General features: G+C 28.5%; 1 protein-coding gene across 3 annotated transcripts in view; it reads right to left on the reverse strand.

Moving 5' to 3' along the window:
* Positions 1 to 1,798: 1,798 nt before the first annotated feature.
* The window catches only part of LOC117169465 (serine/threonine-protein kinase Genghis Khan), a 49,287-nt gene continuing 24,889 nt past the window's right edge, over positions 1,799 to 26,196 (reverse strand). The window contains exons 12-25 of one of the 3 annotated variants that reach the window (XM_033355861.1): positions 24,163 to 24,348; positions 22,959 to 23,122; positions 20,829 to 21,084; positions 17,978 to 18,264; positions 17,625 to 17,768; positions 17,404 to 17,539; positions 14,614 to 15,036; positions 9,839 to 10,027; positions 9,542 to 9,727; positions 9,286 to 9,467; positions 6,703 to 6,819; positions 6,498 to 6,621; positions 6,256 to 6,410; positions 1,799 to 3,327 (exon numbers count right to left, since the gene is read on the reverse strand). In XM_033355861.1, the coding sequence (XP_033211752.1) occupies positions 3,214 to 3,327; positions 6,256 to 6,410; positions 6,498 to 6,621; positions 6,703 to 6,819; positions 9,286 to 9,467; positions 9,542 to 9,727; positions 9,839 to 10,027; positions 14,614 to 15,036; positions 17,404 to 17,539; positions 17,625 to 17,768; positions 17,978 to 18,264; positions 20,829 to 21,084; positions 22,959 to 23,122; positions 24,163 to 24,348 (2,663 nt within the window). In that variant the 3' untranslated portion in view covers positions 1,799 to 3,213. The remainder of the gene's footprint in view (positions 3,328 to 6,255; positions 6,411 to 6,497; positions 6,622 to 6,702; positions 6,820 to 9,285; positions 9,468 to 9,541; positions 9,728 to 9,838; positions 10,028 to 14,613; positions 15,037 to 17,403; positions 17,540 to 17,624; positions 17,769 to 17,977; positions 18,265 to 20,828; positions 21,085 to 22,958; positions 23,123 to 24,162; positions 24,349 to 26,196) is intronic. The other 2 variants (XM_033355860.1, XM_033355862.1) reach the window with 2 other exon arrangements.

Genomic DNA, 26,196 nt, shown 5'->3' on the forward strand with positions numbered 1-26,196 from the left:
GGTGTGTACACAGTCTGGAAACATTTTTCTTAATATTAGCTGAAACTTAAAACATATTTTAAGCCTGGAAACACTTTTCACCAAATTAATTACTATTTAATTTACATACAGCAAACAAAACAAACTGCACTATCCAAATATTGAAAGATACAAAATTTAGAAATTAATTTAAAAAGATTCTTGGAGGACTTAGGTTTTTTTTCTTTTCATGAGTTTGAACTTTTACTTTTGTTGAAGTGCTTTTCTATTTGGTGTAGGCTGTATCCCTATGTCTCTTACAAATAAAAACTTCTTTTAATTTTTACATACCAGGGTACAATAAATTACGCATAATCATCAGAGCTTGGCTTTCAAGCTGAAAAATAATGCTAAAAATTTGCATAAAGCTCTATAATAAACAAATGTATTAAATTCCCTTTTATCCTGAAATAAGAATTGAATACCAGACTCTGACGGACAAGAATTATCATTTATAATTTCTTTTAATAAATATTATAAACAATACACAAATATTATAAATAAGTTTATGATAATAAGGTACTACTGCTATGCGCCTGAAAAATGCATAATAATAAAATCAGATTATTATAATATACTGGTAGAGACCAATGAAATCCTTAGTGTACGATGTTACAAACAAGAGAAATCTATTAGAATGCAAAAGAAAACTAGATAATGACGTAACGGAGTCGAAATGCTTCACTGTAAACGCGCAGATTTATAATAACAAAAAAGGTCGTCTCTTCTTTACAATGATCTAGATTAAATTACTTGAGAAAGTTTTGCAACACGCTCGCTCAGGATTAGATGCACTCTAAAGCGTAAGGGATCTAAAATCAGGTAAAGTTCGTGGAGCACATCGAAAATTAGCGATTAACGCAATCGAATTCTTTAGATTATTATCGTATATACAAAAATAGAAACGTAAACCTATAAATTTCGAACATCGAGTAACATTGGGTGAGCAATAACTCTCTCTTCCTCTTTCTCGAATTGACAAATACGAAGTAGTAACACTTTTGATTTTAGAACCCTCAAGTAACAATGACGGAAGATGGGCTGGAGTACAAATCCGTATCAATGATCAATTATCGATTCTCGATAAAGTACTATAACACGAACTTCATAGCATTTCCAATTTTCATTAACTGTCTCTAAAATCCACTTCGGATTTATAATTCTAAGTTTAATAATTATGTGTAGCGGTGTCAGTACTATTACAATTTCGTACAATAATTAACGTTTCTTCTAATAACGGCCTTTCTAGTTTCTTCGTATAGGTGTTAAATTTGTTATATTTTTAAACTCTATTCGTTATGACTACAATAGCATAGTATATGATTTATTTTTTTATATTCCCTTGCAAGAATTAAAGACTTTGGATTTACAAAAAAGAAAATATTATTTAAAAAATAAATGAGAATTCCAAACGCGATAAAGGAAGCATGAAATATGACTATTAGAATGCGTTAGACTTGAAATTTTCTCTCCGACGGTCATTTACACACTCCGATAATACTTTGGTGTAAGAAAGAGCGCATGAAAAAAATTAGAGATTCCTCAGTCTAGAAAATAATACTTTAAACTCCCTATCTTTATTTTTTATCCCCATCGACCTGTTTAGGAAATAATTTTTGACAAATTCTAAATCTACACATTATGCTTCTTATTTTATGCAGTCTTTATTGTTTTGTTTTTTGTTTTTTTGATCATCGACAAATTTTCTAATACAAAAACTAATTTGACTCCTGTGACAAAATCTGATATGTTCTTTGAACTCGTAAAAATAGTACAAAAATGGTAGATACAAATTATTTTATTTAACTCATGCACTCTTCCTTCACATCGCAAGAATTATAATATAGTAATACAATCCACATGGCATTTTGTGTTTTAAACAATGCCAACGGGAATATTTCTAACTGAACCAAGTTCCTAAATATTTTCAGCATAAGGTTCTGACAAATTGCACTTAAGATTGTTGACTTAATATTCACAATGATGAATAGACTCATCTCTAAGACTTAATGAAGTTCGGTAGAGGCTCAATAAAAAATTTATATAGAAAAATTTTATAAAAGAATTTCCAACATTTCAATACAATTTCGTTTTTTTTTCAGCAGAAAGCAATAGAAAATCCAAGAAAAAAATATAAAATAGGCAAAAAAAACAAACAACTCCAGCCGAAGCTTCGCGATAATGACTTTGCTAATAAGCTACGACTCATATTTCTGTTAATGATTTAAATAATAAATTATGTACATTCATTTTTTGCTAAGTTACTCAGAAAATGAAACTCATTACTTAGGCGTACTTAAGTTGAAAAATCCGTATCGTCGTGAAAAATGTTTTTTCGCAAGTTCCAAGCAAATTTATGTAAAATATACATACATTATATCGATTAATTATTATAGTTTCACGTCCCTAGGACGCAAATAGTACTGGGACAGTACCTAAAGCGAATCTGGGGGTACCTTCAGAATCTTATGCTGGATGATTTTTTGTTAATAAACAAAAAGAAATTATGCACATTATTATGGTCTTGCATCCATGACAATTTGTGGATGTAATGGAATAATTTAAGGTAAAAAAAAGAACATAGAAAACGTAGAATGAGTTACTTAACCCTATGCCTTTGCATATTCCGGCCGCGCACTACAAAATTTACTCGTTATGTCTTCGCTTGTGAGAAAAACGATTCCTTTGAGGACATTTTTACCAGAAACTCGGAAATTAAACAATCACTAAGATTAATGCATTCAGTCTAAATTATTCAGATCAGATTTCTAGAATGTTAACTCCATGGTCAAACTTTCTCTGAATTTCGTTTTTTTTTGTTCAGTGATCTTGTGTCGTTGTACTGTGAAAGGTAATTGGCAGTAATTTAGGCATGACGGGGGGTTAAATAATCGAAAATGTAAAAAAGGGATCTGTCTTAATCGCTTCCAAGCGAACAAAGCGACGTCACTTGCGATCGTGATTCGTTAATTGGATTAACTGAAACTGTACACACGCAGTAAGGTGAAGAACGGTTTGGTAACGTTTTAGGCAAAAGACCATATATAAAACAATGATTGCTCTAGTATAAAAAAAAAGATCAGTACCAAGGATACTCAACCTAATGTTAGCCTAAAACTAGAAATTTCATGTACAATCTAACAGGATGGCGAGTATCTTTCGACTCTAGGTACACGCCCCTCTTACGTTGATCGCTCATGAATCATAAGACGACGATCCATGATCATGCGCTGGACTTGGAGGCGTTGATGGATTTGAACTATTATTCGAGGCTATCGAATGTCGAGGACTTCCACCGGATACTGGTTCCTAAAATAAAACATTTAAATTGCATTAGGTATTCTAAACTTACAGATTTTTGGATAGCAGGCCTCACAGGTCCTATGGGATAAAACATAGGGACCAAAGGGTACTTTCTGTCACGCTCATAGGATTCTTTTCGGCACTCTAACGGTAACAAACTTAGGATAAATGAATAAGACTTCAAAATGAATTTAGAGGAATTTAAGGTAAACGAGAAGAAGACGATGAAATTCATACAAATTCAAGGTAAATTAAAAAAATTCAAGTAAATTAAAAACAATTTAAAAATATTACAAAGCTTAATTGAATTCAGGAAATTTGAAAAGAGCTTAGAAAAATTCAAGAGAATTCAAAATAATTTGAGGAAATGTCTGAGACTTTAAAATAAGTTTAAAAACTTTAGGATCAATTAAATAAAAACGGTTAAAATTTTGTTTTCAATCACTGAATTAAATAGAATTGAATAAATCAAAAAAAAAAATACAAAGAATTCAAAAGAATGAATTAAAAAAAAACAATCAAGTGTCTTGAAAGTAAATGAAACAATATAAAAAAATTAATTAAATTGAGTAGAATTGGGTTGAGTAGAATAGGTTAAATTTAGAAGAATTAAATAGAATTAAAAAGAATTCAGGATAAATGAGTAAGAATTCAGGGCTAATTCCAAATGAATTGCAAACAAAATATTTTTAAATCTCTTAAAATCTTCGAAACCCTACGAAATTCCTAACTTTTTGTGTATACATTTTTTGGAATCGACTGAAATGTAATATCCCTTAAAATTTTTAAAACCCTTGGAAATCTCTTAAAATTATTTAAATCTCTTGTAGATTCATTGGAATCTTTTAAATTACCCTAAATGATTGCAAATTCTTTGAAAAATTCAAAATTACTTGTAATTTTTTTAAATAACCGATCCTTTAAGTTTTTAAAGCTCTTGAAAATGCCCAGGTATTTGAAAAAATTTCTTATAATATTTCAAATACTTTGATCATTGTATCAATCGATCCTCAGCATCAATTAAATTAAAACTTTTAAAAAATATAAAAAATCCATTGAGTTAGGTTGAACTTTAGTAAATTTTGAATAATCCAAATAAATTTAAAAAATCGAAATAATTCAGGACAAATTAATAAGAATTCAGGGTGAACTCCAAAAAATAATTTCAAATCTCTTGAAACCTTTGAAACCCTACGACATACCGCACTTCTCTTAAGGAAATTCTTTCAAATCCACTAAAATATTATTAAATCTCGTGACCTTCTATGAAATCTGATATTTCTTGAAATCCTGGAAAATTTAATAAATTACCTTGAGAGCTTTAAACCCCCCTTAAAATAATTGAAATCCTCGTAAACGTTATAAAATCATGTGAAATCTTTTTTAATCTTTTTAAACTTTATAGGCCCTATAAAAGTATTTTCAAATATTAACCATGAATTATTTATTGGAAAAAAATTACTAAGAGTGACTTTATCTTTAAAAAGTAACTAAAAAGTGATTTGATACAAAAAGTAACTAATTGACGGAGAGAAATTTCGACATCTGCATTCACGGAAGCGCGTGATTTTAGAGCTACAATTTTTAGTGCTTTAAAGTCTTGGACTCTATGATCTAAAAAGCATTGAGTTCGAGACCTTATCGCAAAGGGGAGTGGCATGCCTGCAAATTCCAGACCGTTGCTTTAAAAGCAAGGGTTCCGTGATCTTAGTTTTCGTGCCAAACCGTGATAAAATCAAGGAGCAGTTCCGTGAATTAATCAATCGAAATTTCTCTCCTGATTGTGAGTCGTGATTTTTTTTATACTTACTTCTTACAGAAATTCCCTGATTCGATCATATAATAAATTTTTTTAAACTTCGATTATGGGCTGCAAATATTGTACCATAGGGACCAACTCTTGAGAATAGGGTACTTTAGGGATCTTAACTGAATATAGGTCACAATAGGGCAAATAGGTCTGTGAGGCCTGGGATAGGTAGTTCTCAAGTTCCTCAAGAGATTGCGTAAGCTTTTGTCGGAAACAGATACAAATATTAGTGATAGAACATTTTCTTCTCAGCGAACCCTTACGAAAGTTATTATACGAAAATAATGATAGGCCTATTGGGAATGGTGGCCTACCATTTCGCCACCTGGTGCCGAAAACTCTAACTAAAAAGAGTAGGTACAATTTTAAAGATGGTTATTAATTTTTGCATACAAGTGTTTTTACGATTGTTCTGTGAAGTATAAAACAATAATTGAACACTGAAAACGAATCTTCATAAAAAAAAATAGTGTTAGATAGAATTTCCATCGAATACAGTGAAAAAACACATTATTGTCAAATAGCTGTTTTTTTAAAAAGAATTATTTTACTATTTCATGTAAGTCGCAATGAATTTTAAGCCTAAATAAACTTTAAGTAATGTATGTTGCGACAAATTTTATCCAGATTATGCTATGATTGAAATTTAAATACGAAGTCTAACCTAACTTTTAGATCAGATTTTTAAATAGTAAATGTTTCATGTATAAATTAATAGAAATTTACTTTTGAGTTCATTTTTGCTTCAAAATAAGTTCATTTAAGTTTATAATCTTTGAAAATCACGATCAATAGTACAATAATTGTTCTTCTTTTTTTTATTTTAGAAAAATATTTCTGTCAAAAAATGTGTTTTCACTGCATAATATGTAAATTCCATCTAAAACCCTTAGTTCATGATAAATACTTACTTTTATTGTCCAATAAATACTTTAAACTTCAGAAAAAAAATCGTGAAAACACGCTTATGCACAAATTAAAATGCATCTTTAAAATCGTACAAATTCTTTCTAGTTCGGATTTTTTGTCACCAGGTGGCGTACCGCAGTTTAACCATTCCCAATACTGATTTTCCTATAATATTTATTCGTAATGGACGACTGAAAAAATAAAGAAGTTCTTACCTTATCATGTAAGGACGAAATGCTGCCAAGAGAAAGGGGCGTGTGTGATCTCATATGCAATGAATCAGAATCAACCTGATCAGGTGTGCGCGGTAAAGATGGAGGTGTAGCTGTGGGTCTTGGCGGAGCTGGACCTCTCCTAGCAGATGCTGATCCTGCAGAATTAAAAAAAAAAAACGATTTTCATCAATAACAGAGACACTAAATTATGTTTTTAAATTTGAAAGTTAATGAATGCTTACCATTATGGGGCGAGTATCCCGAATGTTTCGACATGTGTGAACTTAGACGTCGAGAATCAGAGGGAGGATGTCTTGGTGGTAGAGGTGCCGGTTTGTTAGGAGCTTGTAATCCAGAACTGTATACCTAAAAATTAAAAATTACTTAATCAGTTAATAAATATAATTTTGAGAGGATTTGCAACAAATATATGTTAAAAAAACGCACTCGCTGTGGACCTCCGTGAAAATGAGCGCCACTATGGTGACTCGTTACAGCAGCGTAAGGGGGCGGCGGTTGATCAGCAGTTTCCAACGTCGTCGGTAAATCCAGCAAACGTTGAATCTAGAAGATAAATTCAGAACTTTTAATTAGGACAGTATCTTCATTTTTATCCTTGTTTTTATATGCCTATAAAATCAGGATTGCTACAGACCTGGGAATTTCAGAGAATGTCAGGGAAAACCACTAAGAGTCAGGAAATCTTCGATAAACTAAAATTGAAGTTTAAAAAATTTTGTACGATTGTTGTAAAAACTTAACACTCTTGTCTCTATCCCCATTCAAATATTCCCGGTTAAAAGTTGATTATATTTAATTGAGAAGTCTAGTGTTATATTTTTGGTTCAGATTTCATTTCTTTAGTTAACAATTATACTATTTGGTTGAAAATTTAATTATTTAATTAAAAATTCAACTTCTGGTATTTTGTTAAAAAGTCAACTTTTTTTATCGAAGAATCAACTACTTGTGTACTTGGTTAAAAAATTTAATAACACTGTTAAAACTTTATTATATTGGTTGAAGATTTAATTATGCTATGAAAATCTCCGTTTTTTGTTCAAAAATACTTTGTTTAACTGAAAATGCAACTATGTTTGTCTGACAATTGTTTGTTCGTTTTTAGTTAAAAATCCAACTATTCTATTTTTCGTTAACAATTCATATTTTTTTGCTAAAAATCCAAGTACTTGGTTGAAAATGTATGTACCTATTTTGTTGAAAATTAGACTGTTAGAGTGCAATTGTTGTTTTGTCTTGTCTATAAGATCTTTTATGGTTACAAAATTAACTGTTTTCTTAAAATTTCTTCTTTTATGGATGAATTCAACTATTTTTTATTCAAAATTAAAATAATTTTTGTCTGAAATATGAACTGTCACGTATTTCGTTGAGAATAAATATTTTTTGGTAGAAAATTCAACAGCTTCGTTAAAAGTTGAACTACTTTGTTAGAAATTCAACTATTTGGCTTAAATTGATCTTTTTTATTAGAAAAGTTAACTACTTGGTTAAAAATTCAATTATTTTCTTAAATAGTCATCTTTCTTAATTTATTCAAGAAGAAAAATTGTCCTTTTGGATTAAAAATTTAACTGCCTTATATAACAGTTGTTTTTTTTGGCTTTAAAATAAAACTGTTTGGTTGAGCATTCAACTATTTGGTTAAAAACTCAACTATTTTGTTGCAAATTTGATTACTTCATAAAAAATTCACAATTATTTTTTAAGACTAATTTTTTTTTACCGAAACTTCAACTGCTTCGTTGAACATTTATCTCTTTGAATAGTAAATTTGTTCTTTTGGATTGAAAATTCATCTTTTGGTTGAAGTCATCTTTTTGGTTTAAAGTTAATGCTTTTTAATTAAAAAGTCTACTATTACATTTTTGGTTTACGATTAATTTCTTCTAGTTCAAAATTTAATTATTGTATTGAAAATAAACTGTTTTGATGAAAATTCATAATTTTGGTTTGAGAATTCCACTGTTTTGTAGAAAATTCGTCTTTTTAGCTTGAAAATGCAAGAAATTGGTTGATTTTTTTTCTTTACTGAAAAATCTTTCTTAGTTGCGAATTTGCCTTTTTAATTTGAAAATTCATATCATTTTTGTTGAAAATGAAACCATTTCGTTCTAAATTAATTTTATATTATAATATTTTTAAATTGAAATACCAACTATTACTACTACTTTGTTAAACATTCATTTTTTGATTGAAGATTCATCTATTTAGTTGAAAATTCGTCTTTTTTTGCCAGAAAACTCAACGATTTCTTTGAACAATCATCTTTCTTGATCTTTTTGGAAGGAAAATTTGTTTTTTTGGATGGAAAATTCCACTGTTTGGCTGAACATTTGTAACCTGGTTAAAAATGTAAATATTTTAGTAAAAATTTAATTAATTTGTTGAAAATTATCTTTTTTGGATGTAAATTTCGTCCTTTTAGATTGAAAATGTATCTTTCTTTTTGCTTGATGATTGACCGTTTTGCTTAAAAATACAACTATCATTTTTTCGTTTAAAAATTCGATCATTTGATTTGAAACTCAACTGTTTGGTTAAAAATTCAATTAATTTGTTTAAAATTCGTCTTTTTTGCTTGGAATTCCACTATTAGGTTGTAAATGCAAATTATTGGTCCAAAAAAATCATTTTTTCAGTTGAAAATTTAACTGCTTGGTTGAAAAATCATCTTCCTTGGTTTCAAATGTACTTTTTCGTTTAAAATTAATCTCTTTTGGTTAAAAAATTAATCTATTTTGAGTGAAAAATCAAGTATTTCATTGAAAATGCAATAGATTTTTACTTTAAATCTAAAACATTTCATACTGAATTATAGACAACAAGCTGTTGTATTAGCATTACTGATTCTCAAGATTTAAAGTCGTTGTTATAACTGAAAGCAAAATTAATAACGGTCAGGAAAATTGAAAAATTGGCCAGGGAAAACTAGGGAATATTGAAATTAGGATTCTGTAGTTACCCTGAAAATAAAATCTAAACTAATTGTCAAATGGTGAGACATACCTGAATCCCATTTCCAGGTCCCATATGACTGATGTGATTAAAATTCGTGGGCGCCGATATCATTTTCGATCGGCGATCAGTAGGACGAGCGGCTCTGTTTCCCTCCCTCAACGAGAATCTTCTCCTCGGTCGTGTCATTTGCCTTCCACTTGTATCCATTGGTGACAAATTTAATAGTTCACCTAAAAATAATATTCAAATATCCATGAATATTCATTTTATAAAGTTCAATAGACATTTTTTCAATCAAACTTACGTTGATGCAAGTTGCTTAAAAAGATAACGTGTGGCATATCGTTGATGGCACAGGTCGTGAGGGACCCCGAAGTATTTAGTGGCCTTGCTCTTTTAACGTTAAGGGTTTGTAACCAATCTCCGGTCGTGCAATCGAAGACATCGACATGAGTTTCGCTATAGACGAGCAGATAACCTTCGCAATAACCTGGAAGAAATTATTTGATCAAGTTATTTACAAGAAATGCAATTTATACTTGTAAAGAAACCACTTTTTGAAGTAATATTAAAGAAACGGTTTCGTAAGGTTTTAACTCACTGACTGCCGTAGGAACAGCGGGATACATAATTTCCCTATCGCGACTTTTCCTCCCTTGACTATCCACGTAAACTGCCAACGTGTGGAAAACCAATAAGAATTCTCCTTTTGGTAATTCGATACAACGCAAAGCGTCGACTGCACTATACGTTAAGAAGCCTAGAAGAGCATTTTCAGGGTGGACCAATGCTGAAAACAATAACAGAACTTTTATTTTCAAACTTAATTAAAAAATCTGAAAATTTCAAAGCGTTAAAACAGAATATTTTAATGATTTTTAATTTAAAGCATTTGAAAATTTAAAAAATATATTGAACGATTTAATTGAAAACGTATCAAATCAAACAATTTAGATTAAGTAAAATTTAGAAAAAAGGACAATATCTCAAATAGAATTAAAAGAAATTAAGCTTATATCATTTCTAAATAAAAGCACTTAAAATAAAAAAAATGTATTGTAAAATTTGCAATAAGAATTGAACATTTTCAGTAGAAAGGAGTTGAAACTGTGTAATTTCTAACTGAAATCGTTCTAAATGGAACAATTTTATTTTGAATTAAAGTATTTTGTAATTGAATGGTTCCAGATTAAAATGTCAAAAATAGGAAAATTTCGAAATGCTAAAAATGGAATATTTTCAGATTAGAATATTGAAAATTGGATCATTTAAAATTCAAAGGAATTGAAATCATCACGTCGAAGCTTCTGTCATTGTAGAATTTTAAATTATACATTACATAATAACAACATTACATAATTACATAGTAACCAAAATTTTCATTTAATATTAAAATTGATTTGCATTTTTTTTCTAAGATTATAAAATGAATTCCCCGTTTAAAATGGAACATTTTTCATTAATATTACTTTAAATTTAATTATTTTGACAAAAACGTTTAAAATAAAAAAAAATTTTAATGTGAAACATTAAACATGGAAAATTTGTTACTACGGAAAATTACAAACAAACGAATCCTAACTTTATTTAAAATTTATAAATATGTTTTTTATCAAAAATTGTTTGTAAAATCGAAATAACTATTTAAAGATAAAACGAAGATTTCACAATCGAGGAAATAGGTGTGGAAGTTAAAAATCTCAAAGTGATACTAATCTAAAACTGGAGCACGCTTAACTGTCGATTGTAATACAAAATTCCATTTTTAGTCTTATAAAAAAAATTGATTTTTTTTCTTCAACTAAGAATCGGACAATTTTAAAATATTATATTGAAAATTAAAAGTGTTTTTAATTTGATATTCTACGATTTCGAAGAATTTAAAACACTGGAAATTATTTATGTTTAAAATTGAACCCAACCAATTTAGAATATTGAAATTTTTACATTGAAACTTGAAATTGGAAACCTCTTAAAATGAAGAAAATTCAAGGCAAATATTTTCGAACTTAAGCATTTGAAGAAACAACTTTAGTTTCAAGGCCTCAAAAATTAAAGTGTTTTAGAATTGTGCACTGAAAAGTATAATTTTAAATTGAAATTTAAAAATTTTTGAAACTGATTTTTACTCTGAAATTTCCAACATTTTGAAATATTTTCAAATGAAAAATAATTCAAATTTTACTGCCTTGTTCTAAAATCTTCTAATTTTTAAGTTTTGATTTCGCCAGTTCAAAATTGTTTGATTAAAAATATTATAAATTAAGAACTGTGCAACTACCAAATATTTCTATTTAATATTCTATGATTTCTAAGATTTAAAAAAAACAGACAATTTTGTACGCTTAAAACTGAAGCCAAACAACTTAGAACATTTCAATCTAAAATGATTTGATTAAAAACTGAGTATCAAGGCTACCAATTTGAAACTTTGTAAGATTTAATAGTAGAATTGTCATGGCATTTTTAATATCAGAATTTGAAACTATTATCGATTCAGGAGGATTCCAATTTAGAAGTGTTTAAACAATAAGGTTATGATAAAAAAGATTCTATAATATTAGCAATCATATTCTTAACATAAATCTAAAATATTTCAGAGTGGCGCACAGTGGGAGAAAAAGCACATTTTTGGACAAAAATCGAGTGACAGTGCAATTCTTAACTGATTTTGATTTTTTTTTTAGAATTGACCATAAGGCCTCCAGGTATAACATTTAACTATGAAATTTTTATTTTAACTTAACGGAAATTTGTTATTTAGCAACAAACTTACTTCTTTTTGTTTCTAAACTTTTCCATTATGCCATTTTTTCTAAGACTTTAAAATTCATTAAAAAATGTCATAATTCAATGTAAAAACTAACTACAAACCATTTTGCAGTGGGTTAGAGTAACAAAAAATTTTTTTAATAATGTTATGAACAAATTAATTAACAAAAGTCATTTTTTCGTGATTTTCAATGATTAGCTCATTTTGACCCATAGCTTATGTATACAGTATCTCAGATAATGATTTGCGCTCACAATAAGTTAAGAATAGCTAATGATTGCTAATTATTTAAACCATTTTTATAAACAAATCCACATTTTGACAATTTTTTTATGAAAAGGCTGGATTTTTTTACGAAATCAACTTAAAATGTTTTGCCTGAGACTCCTTGCTATCATATTTTTCATAGTGACCAAAAAATGTTAATTATTTGAACAATTTTTATAAATAAATGCACATTTTGACCATTTTTTGATGAAAAGGCTTGATTTTTTTACGGAATCAACTTAAAATGTTTTTTCCTACGACTCCTTCCTTTCATATTTTTCATAATGACCAAAAAATGTTAATGATTTAAACAATTTCTATAAATAAATGCGCATTTTAACCATTTTTGAATGGCTCAGGTTTATAGGTTTGTAGGTTTTTACTTGATAGATTTAAAGATTTTAGGTTTGAAGTTTACAGGTGTTATGAAATGTATGGGTCATATTTTCTACATCTGACCGATTTATTAGACGATTGGATTTTATTTGTTTCAAGTCTAATTGATTTTGGGTCCGGATTGTTTGGTTTCAGGGTTTATAGATGTGGTGTAAATAAAACAAAGTTTGCACCGTGTGAACTTCTACCAGAAGTTTTTCCAAAGGTTAAAAAAAATAAAAAATTTACGATTCATGAAGAATTTTTGTCCATTTTCGACAAAAAAATCTTTGCTCTCATATATCAGGTCATTATCAAAAATATGACAGCAAAGATACTTTTACAAGATATTTCGCATTGATTCAGAAAAAAATGAATCCTATTCCTGAAAAAATGGTCAAAATACGTATTTGTTTATGAAAATCGTTTAAATAATAATCATTTTCTATCAGTATTGAAAATATGATAGCATAGATTCTTTTGCAAGATGTTTCGAATTCAGCAAAATATCAAGCCTATTAATGGAAAAATGGTCAAAATGCGCATTTGTTTATAGAAATTGTTTAAATAATTAACATTATTTGATCATTATGAAAAATATGATAGCAAGGAGTCTTAGGAAAAACATATTAAGTTGATTTCGTAAATAAATCAAGCATTTTCATAAAAAAATGGTCAAATTTTTTTATAAAAACTGTTTTATTATTCAACATTTTTTGGTCACCATGAAAAATATGATAGCAAGGAGTCTTGGGCAAAACATTTTAAGTTGATTCCACAAAAAAATCAAGCCTTTTCATCAAAAAATGGTCGAAATGTGCATTTATTTATCAAAATTGTTTCAATAATTGGCAATCATTAGCTATTCTTAACTTATTATAAGCGCAAATCATTATCTGAGATACTTTATACAAAAACTATGGGACAAAATTAGCTAATCATTGCAAATCACGAAAAAATAACTAACTTTGGTTAATTTGTCTATAACATTAATAAAAAATTGTGTGTTACTTTAACCCACTAATAAATTATTTGTAGTTAGTCGAAATAAAAACTGCACAGTTAAATGTTATACCTGAAAGCCTTAAGGTCAATTCTAAAAAATCAAAATCCGTTAAGAATTGCACTGTCAGTCGAGTTATGCCCAAAAAATGCGCTGTTTCTCCACTGTGTGGCGTCTAAAAACAAAATCCATTTTTCTGGTCATTTCCCGGTTATAAAACATTTTTCCTGGTCATGAATGATAGAAATAGAAAGAGAATTAAAAAGCCCTATTGCAATTCTATTAATTTTTTTTTAAATTCATATCGAACATCAATCAAATAAGTTATAAATCGTTGAAGAAGATATTATCCACTCAAAACCCACTAAATTCTTGTTTTTACTCAAAAATTAAACTGTTTTACAATTACGCATTCAAATTTTAATTTGAAATTGAAATTATAGGCATTTTAAAGATGATAAATATGATTAATAATTATCAACTAACATTCAAAGTGATTGGCTAAATTTTTCATTCAAAAATGTTATTTCTGTTGAAAATAAGTTAGTCTCATTTGCACCGTTAAAAATTGAAGAATTTTACATATTGTGAGTCTTTAAAATGTAATTATCCTAAAAACGTTGGAAGTTATATGTATCCTTTCTAATCGGAAACATCCAAAGTTATTTGAACTCAAACTTGAAGCGTAAAAAATTAAACAATTCCAAGCTTGGTGTAAAAATTTAAGAACTACTTTAGAACCTTGAAATTAAGTCCTTAAAAATGATTAATTTTCAAACTATGCATCATAATTTTTAATAATTTTAATCTAAAGCGTAAAATTAATAACTTGAAAATTAACAGGAAAAACGTCAGGAAACAGGTGAAAAGTGAAAAGAAATGAGTTTTAACGTAGGCAAAGTGAATGAATAAATTCGAAGATTATAATTATTAATTAAATTTTGTTATAGTGACTCACAAATAGGTTGATGATCTCCTAGAATGCTGTAAATAGAAAAACCAGACGGGTATCCAACACACAGTCGTCCTTCGGATAGAACTTGCAGCGTTTGTGCGTGACAAGGCAGCATCAGTTCACGAACGCGCTTGTGTCTTGTTTTCGTACGTGTGATTTCATAAATAATGACTTGCGAGGCATTTTGCTTCTTAATTGCTACACAGAGACAGTAAGTCAGAGGATTTCGACGCACGACTCCGGTTGTTAAAGTGATGCACCCTTTCGTTTCGGCGACTTTGATCCACTCAACTTCGTCTCCGTCCAAAGCGCGAACAGGAACTAAACGCACATGACGCTGTTTTCCACTAAGTACTACTATTAATTGCTCCTCCGTTACATATTCGAGAAGATATATCTTCTTTCCCTCCCCGACTCTTGCAATTTCTGGAAAAATAATAGAAACAAATTAAATCAAGTTTTTAATTAAATAGAAATTTAAATTTAATAGATCAATTCGACTGCAGACTCACTATTCTTAAAAAAAAATAAAGAATAATAGAGGGACAGAGCAAGAAAGTTTAATTTTTCAAAATTCAAAGCATTCAAATTTAAATTAATCATGAAGTTTTAAAGATGACTCCTTTTCAGGCCCGAATTCTTTCAAATTTAAGGAATTGAAACTTCCATTTACGGGGAGGCCGCTGGACCGGAAAATTACAGGGAATAGTGTTTAATTATTATCTATTAAAAAGCCTTAACGTTTATACCATCACGGTTCGTTTTCATTTCAAAAGCAAACCATAATAAAATGTGCTCAATGGTAAAAAAAGTATCTGTAAAATATTTAATGAGTAAGATTTAAGATAATATATTAAATTTTAATTACAGACTCCACACTCTCCTCTATTTATTCCCCTCTTACCACACATTCTTTTAAAGGATTTTTTTTCCGAAGTTTTCAAGAAACTTCCCGTTTTTCGCGTTTCCACTGTGAACTGTTGTTAATAGAATATGAACTAAATGTGAACTGAATTACTAGAACACAGTAAGAAAACCCAAGTATTTTTCGCTGAAATTTTTGGTTTAAAAAATCAACTATTTTGTTGAAAATTCAACTTTTTTTAAAATGATCCTTTTTGGTTAAATATTCGACTCTTTTGGTAGAAAAAATCATCTTTTTGGATCGAAAGCTCATCTTTTACGGTAGAACGGTAATCTTCTTTTGTTTAAAATTCATCTTTCTTGGTTGAAAATTCAGCTTTATGTTAAAAAATTGATTTATTTTCTTGAAAATTTATATTTTTTATTGAGAATTATGCTATTTGATTGTAAATGCAACTGTTAGGAAAATATTCAATTATTTCGTGGAAATTAAATTTTTTTATTTTTTTTAAATTCAACTTTTTTGTTCAAAAGTTAATTAATTTGTTAAAATTTCAACTATTTTGGTAGAATATTAATCTTTTACGGTAAAACGATCACCTTTCTTCGTTTGAAGTTCATCTTTCTGGGTGGAAAATTCAGCTATTTTGTTAAAATTGCATTTTTGTATTCAAAGTTCAACTATTTGATTTTGAATGCAACTGTTTGGGGGGAATAATCAACGGTTTCGTTGAAAATAATCGTTTTTGTTAAAAACTCATTTTTTGAGGTTGACAATTCAACTATAGTCTAAAAACTTCATTTTTTTAAAATTTGAACTATTTTAGTGCAAAATTCGTCTTTTTGGATACAAAATTCATCTTTTATGGTAGAAAAGTCATCCTTTTCTGTTGAAAATTAATCTTTTTTGGTTGAAAACTCAACTATTTGGTTAAGAATATAACTATTTCTAAAAAATTCATTGTTTTGGCTCGAAAATTCCACTATTAAGTTAAAAATTCTACAATTTTGTTAAAATGTCGCATCTTTGTTAAAAATTCAACTATTTGGTTGTAAATGCAATTTTTTGGTTGAAAATGACACTTTTTTTTAAAATATGCCTTTCCAGACTGAAAATTTAAATGTCTTCTAGAAAATGCATATTTTTTATTTTTAAATTCAACTATTTTGTTCCAAATTTAATTATTTGATTAAAAACTCAGTTATTTTCTAAACCATTCAACTTTTTAACTTGAAAACTCAACTCTTTTGTTAAAAAATCTTCATTGGGTTGAAAATGTAACTATTTAAAAAAATGCAATATATTTCCACTTGAAATCTTAGAAATTTAAAGCATTTCATATTGAATTTAATATAGTACTTATATATTAACTTTATGCAAAACAATTCATCTTTCTATTTTCGTGAAAATCACCCTATTTTCCCTTTTATTTGTATGATCGAGATACTTTATCATTTTGAATATTGTAATTATTATATTATAACTTGTTCATTATTAAACGATTGAATTACAGGTTTTTGAATTCATTTTTTCAAGCTTTAAGTTGGAAAGTCGAAAATTCAGAAGTTTAATTTTGGTTGGTTTAATTTGCAGATTAGTTTTGATTACCTCGAATATAAATAAAAAACCGGGCATTTTTCCGGCAATAAAACTAGCCACCCTGAATTTACTTCCAGATTTTGAAAGCACTTCAAATTCAAAAAGATTCAACCTTAAATTGTGTACTCATTGAAACTATCGTTATTTGTACTTGGAAATTTTCCAATCTATGCTGTTTTTTTCCATTTCAAACCTATCAATAATTTTGAATCTCTTCTGAAAATGTGTACCTTACAGAAATCTTATTTCAATTCATGAAATAATTTCGTTATTAAAACTCTTATTATTTATAAAAAAATTGAAAATGAATCCTTTGAAAATTTACTTACCACTACGATCTAAATCTAAACAAAATAAGCCTTCCTCCGTGCCAATGACTAGACGATCCGGGTCTATGATTGCTCCTGATATCACGTTTTTAATTAACGCGAGTGTATTATCCAACAGCTCCTTAGCTCTGAAAATCTATCAAAAGAAACAACAAATTATCTACATCTACATTTAAAAAAAAAATAAGCACAAAAATCCATAAATAATGAGAAGATCGTACTGTTGTATTAGGGAGATTATTTCTTTTGAGAATCCGATGAAGTTCGCTTAAGGCCACTACCCATTTAGTCTTTTCACTTTCTGTGTCAGCAAGCATTAACGTATGGTTCCGCAATCCGGGTGGTTCCAGCAAGGATGTTGTTATCTAGTCGAGGAATATCGTTTTATTAAGGAGTCAGCTTTTTAATTAAGACTATTAAACACATTGTGTAATTTGATAGCAAACAATGTACATCTAGCATTAGAATCTCAATACAAGGTTTGTTATTCAATAATTATTAAATCGATGCAAATATTAATTAAATGAATATGATAAATTGCAAAATATTAGAATCTTCTCGTGCTTTTACTCACTCTAAATATACATGGAATGTCTTTCTTCGTCGCATGTATAACATCAGAGTCTCGCACAGAGCTGACACTGAACTCCTCATCCCTCATATCCAAAACTTGGGATACGTAAACAGAGGGGATTGCATTTCTGTCCGGCGAAATGTCGTAGAGGAATAATTTGAAGTCACAGACAACCACAAATTGACGCACCCAACCTTTTTTTACGCCACCCATTTTTGGGACTTTTACGTAACCTTCGTAGGCTGTCCCAATGCCTCTTGTCGGGTCAATTCCTAAAGGTCGTTTAGCTGTAAAAATTAAGAATAATTTGGATTTAAGCATGGTCCAGAATTAGACTGATTTAAATTTAATTTAATGGGGCTACTAAATTTAATTTCCAAAAGAGGAAAGCGATCCTAATTTTTTTTAGAATTGTCTACATTTTTAATTGCTCGATTCGGAAAACGGCCCTTTTTTAGATCTAAATGAAACCGTATTTAAGTTTTAAATTCTTCCAAAAATGACACGCGACTTGCTTACAAAATGCTTTTGTTTCGACTCGCTCTACTGTTTAGTTTAAAATTTAAATTAATCTGCATAATTGTATAAATTTATACTTTATAAATTAGATAATTTAAAATTCAAATTCTTCAAAATTTAATAATTTCAAATCAAATATTAAAAATTAGACAGTTTCAAATTGAGAACCTTAATAATTAAGCAATTTTAAGTTTGAAAAAAATGCGGAAGATTTAAGGGCAATTTTAGTCAATTTGAAAGATTTTTCAAAATTTTAGCGATAATGTTAGCTTTCGCAGATTATAAGGTTGTTATGGCAAAGTCAATCGAATATTTGCAAAGAATGTTGAGCAAACTGAACACAAGCATGGAGAACATGGATCATTTTTGAAAGATTTTTGAAAGTCTCTTTTTGAAAGAATTTAAAATTTAAATATGGTTTCATTTCGATCTAAAGAAATTGTTTTTTTCCGACTTGCCCTATTGTTCGGTTTGAAATTGTTCTTAATTTTTATAATTGTATTATTCAGAAATAGCAGTTTTAATTCATGTTAAGTCTGAAATCGAATAGATTTAAACTGAATAATTTTTTTCGGCTTTAAATTGAATAATTTTGAATTTAATCTTCTCTAATTGCAACTTTTTATTTCAAATTGAAATACAAATTTTTAATGGAAAGCGCTAGAATTAAAAAATTCTTAAATAAAGACATTCAACGGTTCAGATTCAAATCTATTTCGCAAAAATTCAATGAATCTATTGAAATCAAATCAAAATCGTTTGAAATGATAGAATTTAAGAATAAAGTCTTTTAATACTGGAACGATTATAAATTATCTACGTAACAAACATTTTAATGAAGTTTTAATCTAAAAAGTGAATAACTGTAGACTGAAATTGTATAAACGTGACAATTTCAACAGCTACATTGTTTCAATGCTTCTTTTTCAATCAATCAAATTTAGATTGCCCTAAATGTAAAAGTGTTCAATTTCCAATGATATAATTCTGAATTAATTAGGTATGAAAATGCTTGATTTGAATTTTTTAAAATTGTTTTTACTTGTAAATTGTACAAATTTAAGTGGTTTTTATTCATCGATTGTCTAATTTTGAAAGCTTCGATAATAATAATTAGGAAAAAGTGCAGAAACTTGTTTAGTCAGGGAAAGTTGGGGTATAATCAAGGATTTTGAGAATTTTGCAAACACACAGGGAATATCTTTAAGAAGAACTTCAAAAGGGGATGGACAAGTCGATCCGAAATCGGGAAGACTAGCGAAGCTGATGCAAAATATTTCACTACTCATTCCGATTTTCGAGACGACGAAACACTTCGATATTAAAAAATGTTATACAATTACAAAGTTTCCTTTTACATCTAATAACATTCATCTGTATGATATTGAAGAACTTGAATACATTATTTATAAATAAATAAAATTAAAAAATAAAATAGCATAACACTCTTGGGAAAAACTTGAAGCTGAAACATGTATATAAGTGTCGAGAAGTGTAAAATTTTATTTTTGTATTTTACCAAAAAAATGGTACAAATATTTATTTGAGTGATTTTAAACTAAAATATTAAGAAAGTTGAATAAAACTTTAAAATAGCACGATTTAATTATTAATAAAATTTAAAAAAAAGGATTTTAAACATATCGAAATTGTTTATATACCGTAAAAGGATTTCCAACGACCTAAGTATATCTAATGTTTACAAAGAAATTCTTTAATGAGCGAAATGGTTAAAAAATAATTATATATTATTTGTAAATACAGTTATAATTAATCTTTTCCTTATTTTCCCCTTTTTCATGAAAAAATTACCCTCTTCTCCTTTTTTATACCTCCTTCTGGGATGAGATCCCTGAGATTAGAAAATGTTAGAATCAGGGATCCGCACCAGGGGTCATTTTGGATATTTGTCAATTATTTCAAAAAATTAAAAATATTTTTTATAGAAACTAAGCTTGTTATAAAAAGTAACGAATTTTGAGATTGTGTTTCCATCACCGTATTAATTTTTAGTACTTTTTTCTACTTAGATTCGTTTTTAGTTTAATTACCTTACATTTACCAAAATAATTGTAATAAATCAAAAAATGTCCCTTAATTTTTTTCATATCCCCGGTTAGAATTCAGGTCAGGCAATTTTGAAAATAAAGATCTGCGCATATTTAAGTTATTTAATTTAAATTTCATTAAAAGATTCTTTTTTGAATACTTCAAATTATACATTCTTTATGTTAAAGGGTTTAATTTGAAAATCTAAGTAACCGGAAAATGAACGGGAACTTTTTTCCGAGAATTGAGACAATACAAAGTAATAAAAATGTTATAAACTTACTCTGGTCATGTGGAACCGGACACATTGGAGGCACCTTATCGCAGCAAGGCATGTGACAAGCAAAGCCACAGACTTCGCAAACGACTCCTTGTCTCGTCAAGCCAACCATTAATGAAGTACAATGATTGCATTTTGTTGGGGCTGAAAAAGTCCGCACCAAAAATTGATGAGACTTTGGCTTTGGTTGTAAATTCGATTGACTGTGAGCTGCCGAGGATTTGTTAAGTAACTCATGTGATAGAGGAGAGGTTGGATCCTAGAAATAAAAAAGAAACGATTAGATAGGCCATTTTAATTTCATATCTGTTTTTAATTTCTAATTTACTAACAATAACAATTGCGCACTCGTGTAATTTTTCGCTTTCACGAGAAAAATAATTTTTTAATGTAAACTACGAATTTTGAATAACTATTTACTTTTTACGTTTATTTGTCTTCAAGGTAGTATAAATATAATTTTAACTTTTCTAACACTCTTGGAGAAAAATCCGAAATATTTTGGAAGATTTCGGATATGCTAAGTCAAAATTTCCACAAAAAAGTTAATTTTCAACTTCTCAAGGAAAAAGATACTAATAATTGATATTTTAACAAAAAATAATATTAATTTTAAATAAAAACATTTGAATGCATTCAAAAAAGAAGACTTTCCAACAAAATTGCTGAATGCTCAACTATAAAAGATTAATATTTACCAGTTGCATTTTCAACCAAAAAATATTACATTTTTTTCAAAAGAGTTTCTACAAAACAGTTAATTATTTTAACCCAAAAATATGATTAATTATCAACCAAAAAGGTGAATTATCAACAAAAAAATGAATTTTTCACCATGAATATTAATTATCTGTAAAACAGGACGAATTTTCAAGGAAGTACACACATTTTCAACAAAAATAGTTACATTTGAAACCAAAGAAATGAGTTTTGAACAAAAATGATGGATATTAAAAAAAATTAATTCTAAACAAAGTATTTCAATTTTTACCCAAGTAGATGCATTTGCAACCAAGAAAGATAAATTCTCAACTAAAATTGTATTATTTGATTTTTCAAACAAAAAATATTTTAATTTGAAACTTAAAAAAATTTGAATTCATTTAGAAAAAGCCGAATTTTCAACAGAATAGTTGAATTTTTAAGCAAGAAGTATTTTTCAGTCAAAAAAGAAAAGTTTTTTTTTAAGTTTTAAAGTTATATAAATATAATTTATCTAAGATTCTTAAGAAAATGTGAAAACAATTTTGAAGATTTCAAATACAAATTTTCGGAAATCTTCCAAAGATTAAAAATATTGTTAATCTCTTCAAAACTTCTTACATTCCTAAACATCTTTTAAACTGTCTCAAATTAATCCTAAAATTTTGAAAAAGCTTTCAGAAAAAAAATGCCCTGAAATCTTCTAAATTTTTTCGACACTTACAGAAATCTCTTTAAAAATTTGTATTTTCCTGAAACCTTTCGAAATTTTTTAAAATTCTTTGCATTTTTTCCTTCGTAATCTCTAAAATTTAAGTTTAGTTAAAAATTTTTAAAAATATTTTCAGTTTAAATTACATTTTTTTTAATGCTGTAAAAACTTTTAAACCTTGTAAATAAGTTTTAAAGTTAGTGGGATTTTTTAACATTTTTTTTTAATCTGCGAAATTAAAAAAATCGTATTGAAAGTTTCCAGATTCTTTTTCCACATGCTTTGAAATCTTAAAAAATTAAAACTAATTTTGTAAAATAAAATCTAAATCATTTAAAATTTTATTTTTCTCATCTCTTTAAATGTGTGAAGAAGTTTCAAATTATAGCGTGATTAGAACAATTTTAAGAACAGAATTATGTCCCAATATTAAAAGCTCATTTAAAATTAAAATCTTCTCCTTAATCAGTATTATTTAGAGACATTTATAAATCAATTTTATCATGAATTATATGCTTATTTGGAAACTTTGACTTACAAAATTGATGGTACAGAAAAATCCTAATCTTTATTAATAGATAAACAAACTGGAAACAGAAATTACGTCATATTCATGCAGTGCCGCACCAATTAGGATTTCGATAACACTGTGTTCGATATTTTCGATATATTTGATGGTAACAAGACTTTTTTTGAATAGGGATATAAAAAATACTTACAATACTAAGTTCGGAGAGGTTGCTTTTACTACTTGCGATACTTGGGGCTCTGTTGTCTTCAATATCACCTTCTACACTATCCACACTTCCATGACGAGTACTGCTAGCGGTTTCCTTCAGGAAATGTTCCAAGTACGACATTTGGGAGGTAGGCCTTTCCAAAACTGAAATTACAAATCAACATGTGTTACGAAATATCTTAATTTTCAAGCAATTTCTTTATGTTAGAGGCTTGGTTCTCAGAGTTAGCCAACTGCTGCTTTTCACATGGGTCCAATATTTTAATAATAATAACGAAAGGTGAAAAGTAATAGTACATAACAAAATATTTCCGCAATCAGAATTTTAATAGATTTAATTACAATACTGGACCTATGCGTTTGATGACTTCACTGCAATTGCATCAGACACGTTCTGTTAGGGACAAGTCCTACCAGAATCACAGAATTAATTGATTAAAATACATTAAAACTGTGGGACACTGGCTCAGCAAAAGAAAATAGAAAATTCACCAAAGCACCCACAACAAACCTAAGCAAACCCACACAAGAAGGCTTTTTCGGAAATATGTAGTAGAATGGTAGGTCGCTTGGGTTTTGTTAATCGATCGCTTAAAACAAATCGCATTAAGTCTAAATTCTACTAGGGCCAAACAAGATGCAGCTTTCGCATTCGTTGAATCTGCGACTGAAAATCATGATCAGGACTCAGATGGAAAATTAATTAAACTCTAATCTTATTTTTATTAAAAAAAATTATTTATGTTACTAAAACACTTAGTCCTGATCATGATAGAAACAATCAAGGAAAACAGTGATAAGTCCAAAATGTTAAATCTAACACAGTGCTATGTTTCAGTAAGTATTAGTACATATTGTTATATGTACACTCAAACATACAATATTGTACTTCCCTTTTTGTTGCAACCGAAATCGCTCTAGTTCTCTAGTTATATATATAAAAAAAAATACCTGAAATGCTTAAAATACTTACATATTCTAGGAATATTCTATTTGAAGTCATCGATAAGTTTAATTTAGTGAATGTGTTACTTTTGGAGTTATTTTTGAGTTTAAAATTGTTTATCTCAGCAGCGATATTTTTGGAAAAATGAAAATATTTTACTAAAAACATAGCGCTGCGTTTTTTGATTAGCAACAATTGAATCGACTATGAAAGTCGCACGCCCTGCCATTTGATTTACCAGGCGACGATTTGATGCTGGCGGCATCGCGATTAACCATTGAATTGGCAGGAACAAATCTAGTTAATAAGCGACATTTGGTGATGTGGGGGGCACGCATTACTGGTAGGGGTGATGACGGCTGGTGCACGATGATTCTCTGGGGTTTGGTTGTGACGATGTTTGAAGATTTGGTAGATAGAAGTGCTGTCACAAATACAGTTTGATGATGAGCAACAAGAGGCCCCACACGCAGCTCGTTACGCCAATAAACAGAGGCACTTTGCAGTCTAGAAATCAGAATTGCATACCGTACCGGACATTTGGGTTACTGAGCTGATTAGATTTCTCAGAATCCCAGAACAATCTCACGTGTCCCATAACTTCATAATTAGTATTCTATTTTCGCAAATTAGTCTCATCTAGATTCAATTTTTTTATAAACTGCCAATTAATAGACAACTTTGGCGCACCTGCTGTGAACGAAATTTCAATTAAAAGAGGAGGCTAAAGTTTGTAACCGAGAAATTGGAATATTAAAAACATCGTTATACCTACTTGTAAAATAGTACACTATTTGTTGTTTTTGGAACAATTTTTGTGATTTTTCCCAAAAGGAACAAGTAATAAGTTCTCTCAGCTAAACACAAACCGGAGATTGCTTGGAGACATGGCCTTTCTTCACAATACATTATTTTATGGTGCAATATAAAGTAAACCGTTTTTCCAAAAGTTGATATTTGTTCAACGGGTGCGGATCTCTCTGCTATGCTCGTTACACCCTCACGAAAAAAATGTTATAGGAAATTCAGTATAGGCCTGTAATGATCTTCCCATAATGAAGTTCTTAAATTTTTTACGAGATTCTAGACAAATCATTATAAGAAACTTAGTATAGAAATAAATAATGTTAAAATACTGAAAAAAGTTACGAAAAAATAGAGAAACTAAAAACGAATGATTTATTCACTAGAGATGGGATTTTAAATTATTTCAAGTGATTTCTATAGATTTTTACAATTTGGAGGGATATAAAGGAAACTCACAACATTTAAAAAGGTTTGAATGATTTTAATTTATTTTAAAAGATTCCAAACAATTTCAAGACTTAAAAAATATCAAGGAAAGTCTAAGAGTTTTGTAGGATTTCCGAAGATTTCAATTATTTCAAAGGATTTACGAGATTTCCAAGATTTTAGGCTATCTTAACAAATTCTTAAGAATTACAATAGATTTGAAAACTTTCCAAATACTTTAAGCTCGATTTTAAGGAATTTCAAGAGAACTTTGTAAAATCAATTAATTCTCAATGGATTCCTAGTCATTCCAAGGATTTGAAAGATTTCTAGAGATATAAACGGTCTGTTGTTAGAGAACTTTAATGAATAAGTTTAAATTAATTTATATTAATGGGATTTCAATTAATTTCTACTAATTTTAATGGATTTAATGGACAACTTCTAAAGATTTCAATAGATTTAAAGGGATTTCAATCAATTTAAAGATAGCTTCAGGGAATAAATTTAATTTACTTTCAAGGGGTTTTTAATTTTTTTTACAGATTTTTAACCATTTCAAAGGTATTCAAAAGAGTTTGAAGAATTTCGAGAAATTTCTACGATTTTAACTAATTTCAAAAATTTCGTAGATCTAGAAATATTTCCAAAGGTATATCTAGAATATTCACATACTTTTTTGTGTAAAGTTTAACTGTGCAGCAACGCTATTTTTGTGTGCTTGCAGGTTAGATTATGAGTGGTTCAAAGTAAATCGTGCCTTTGTCGTTTCTCTTATTTAATATATTAATTCCTTTAATATCTTTGTATTATTTATTCAAATGCTGATTATAAGTCTATAATGAATTCTCTATCATATTTTTTCGTAAAGGCCGTTCGCAATTTTGCATGATAGTTGCTTCCTTTCCTTTCTTCAATCTCAGTTTTTCGTGTTACGTAATTTACTTTTAAGAGTTCTTTTAAAAATACCATATAGTATTAAACATATTATTATATCAATAGTAATTATAATTAACATTAAATTATAACCTATCTATGT

This window comes from Belonocnema kinseyi, chromosome 3, assembly GCF_010883055.1.
Source record: "Belonocnema kinseyi isolate 2016_QV_RU_SX_M_011 chromosome 3, B_treatae_v1, whole genome shotgun sequence".
Classification (NCBI taxonomy): domain Eukaryota; kingdom Metazoa; phylum Arthropoda; class Insecta; order Hymenoptera; family Cynipidae; genus Belonocnema; species Belonocnema kinseyi.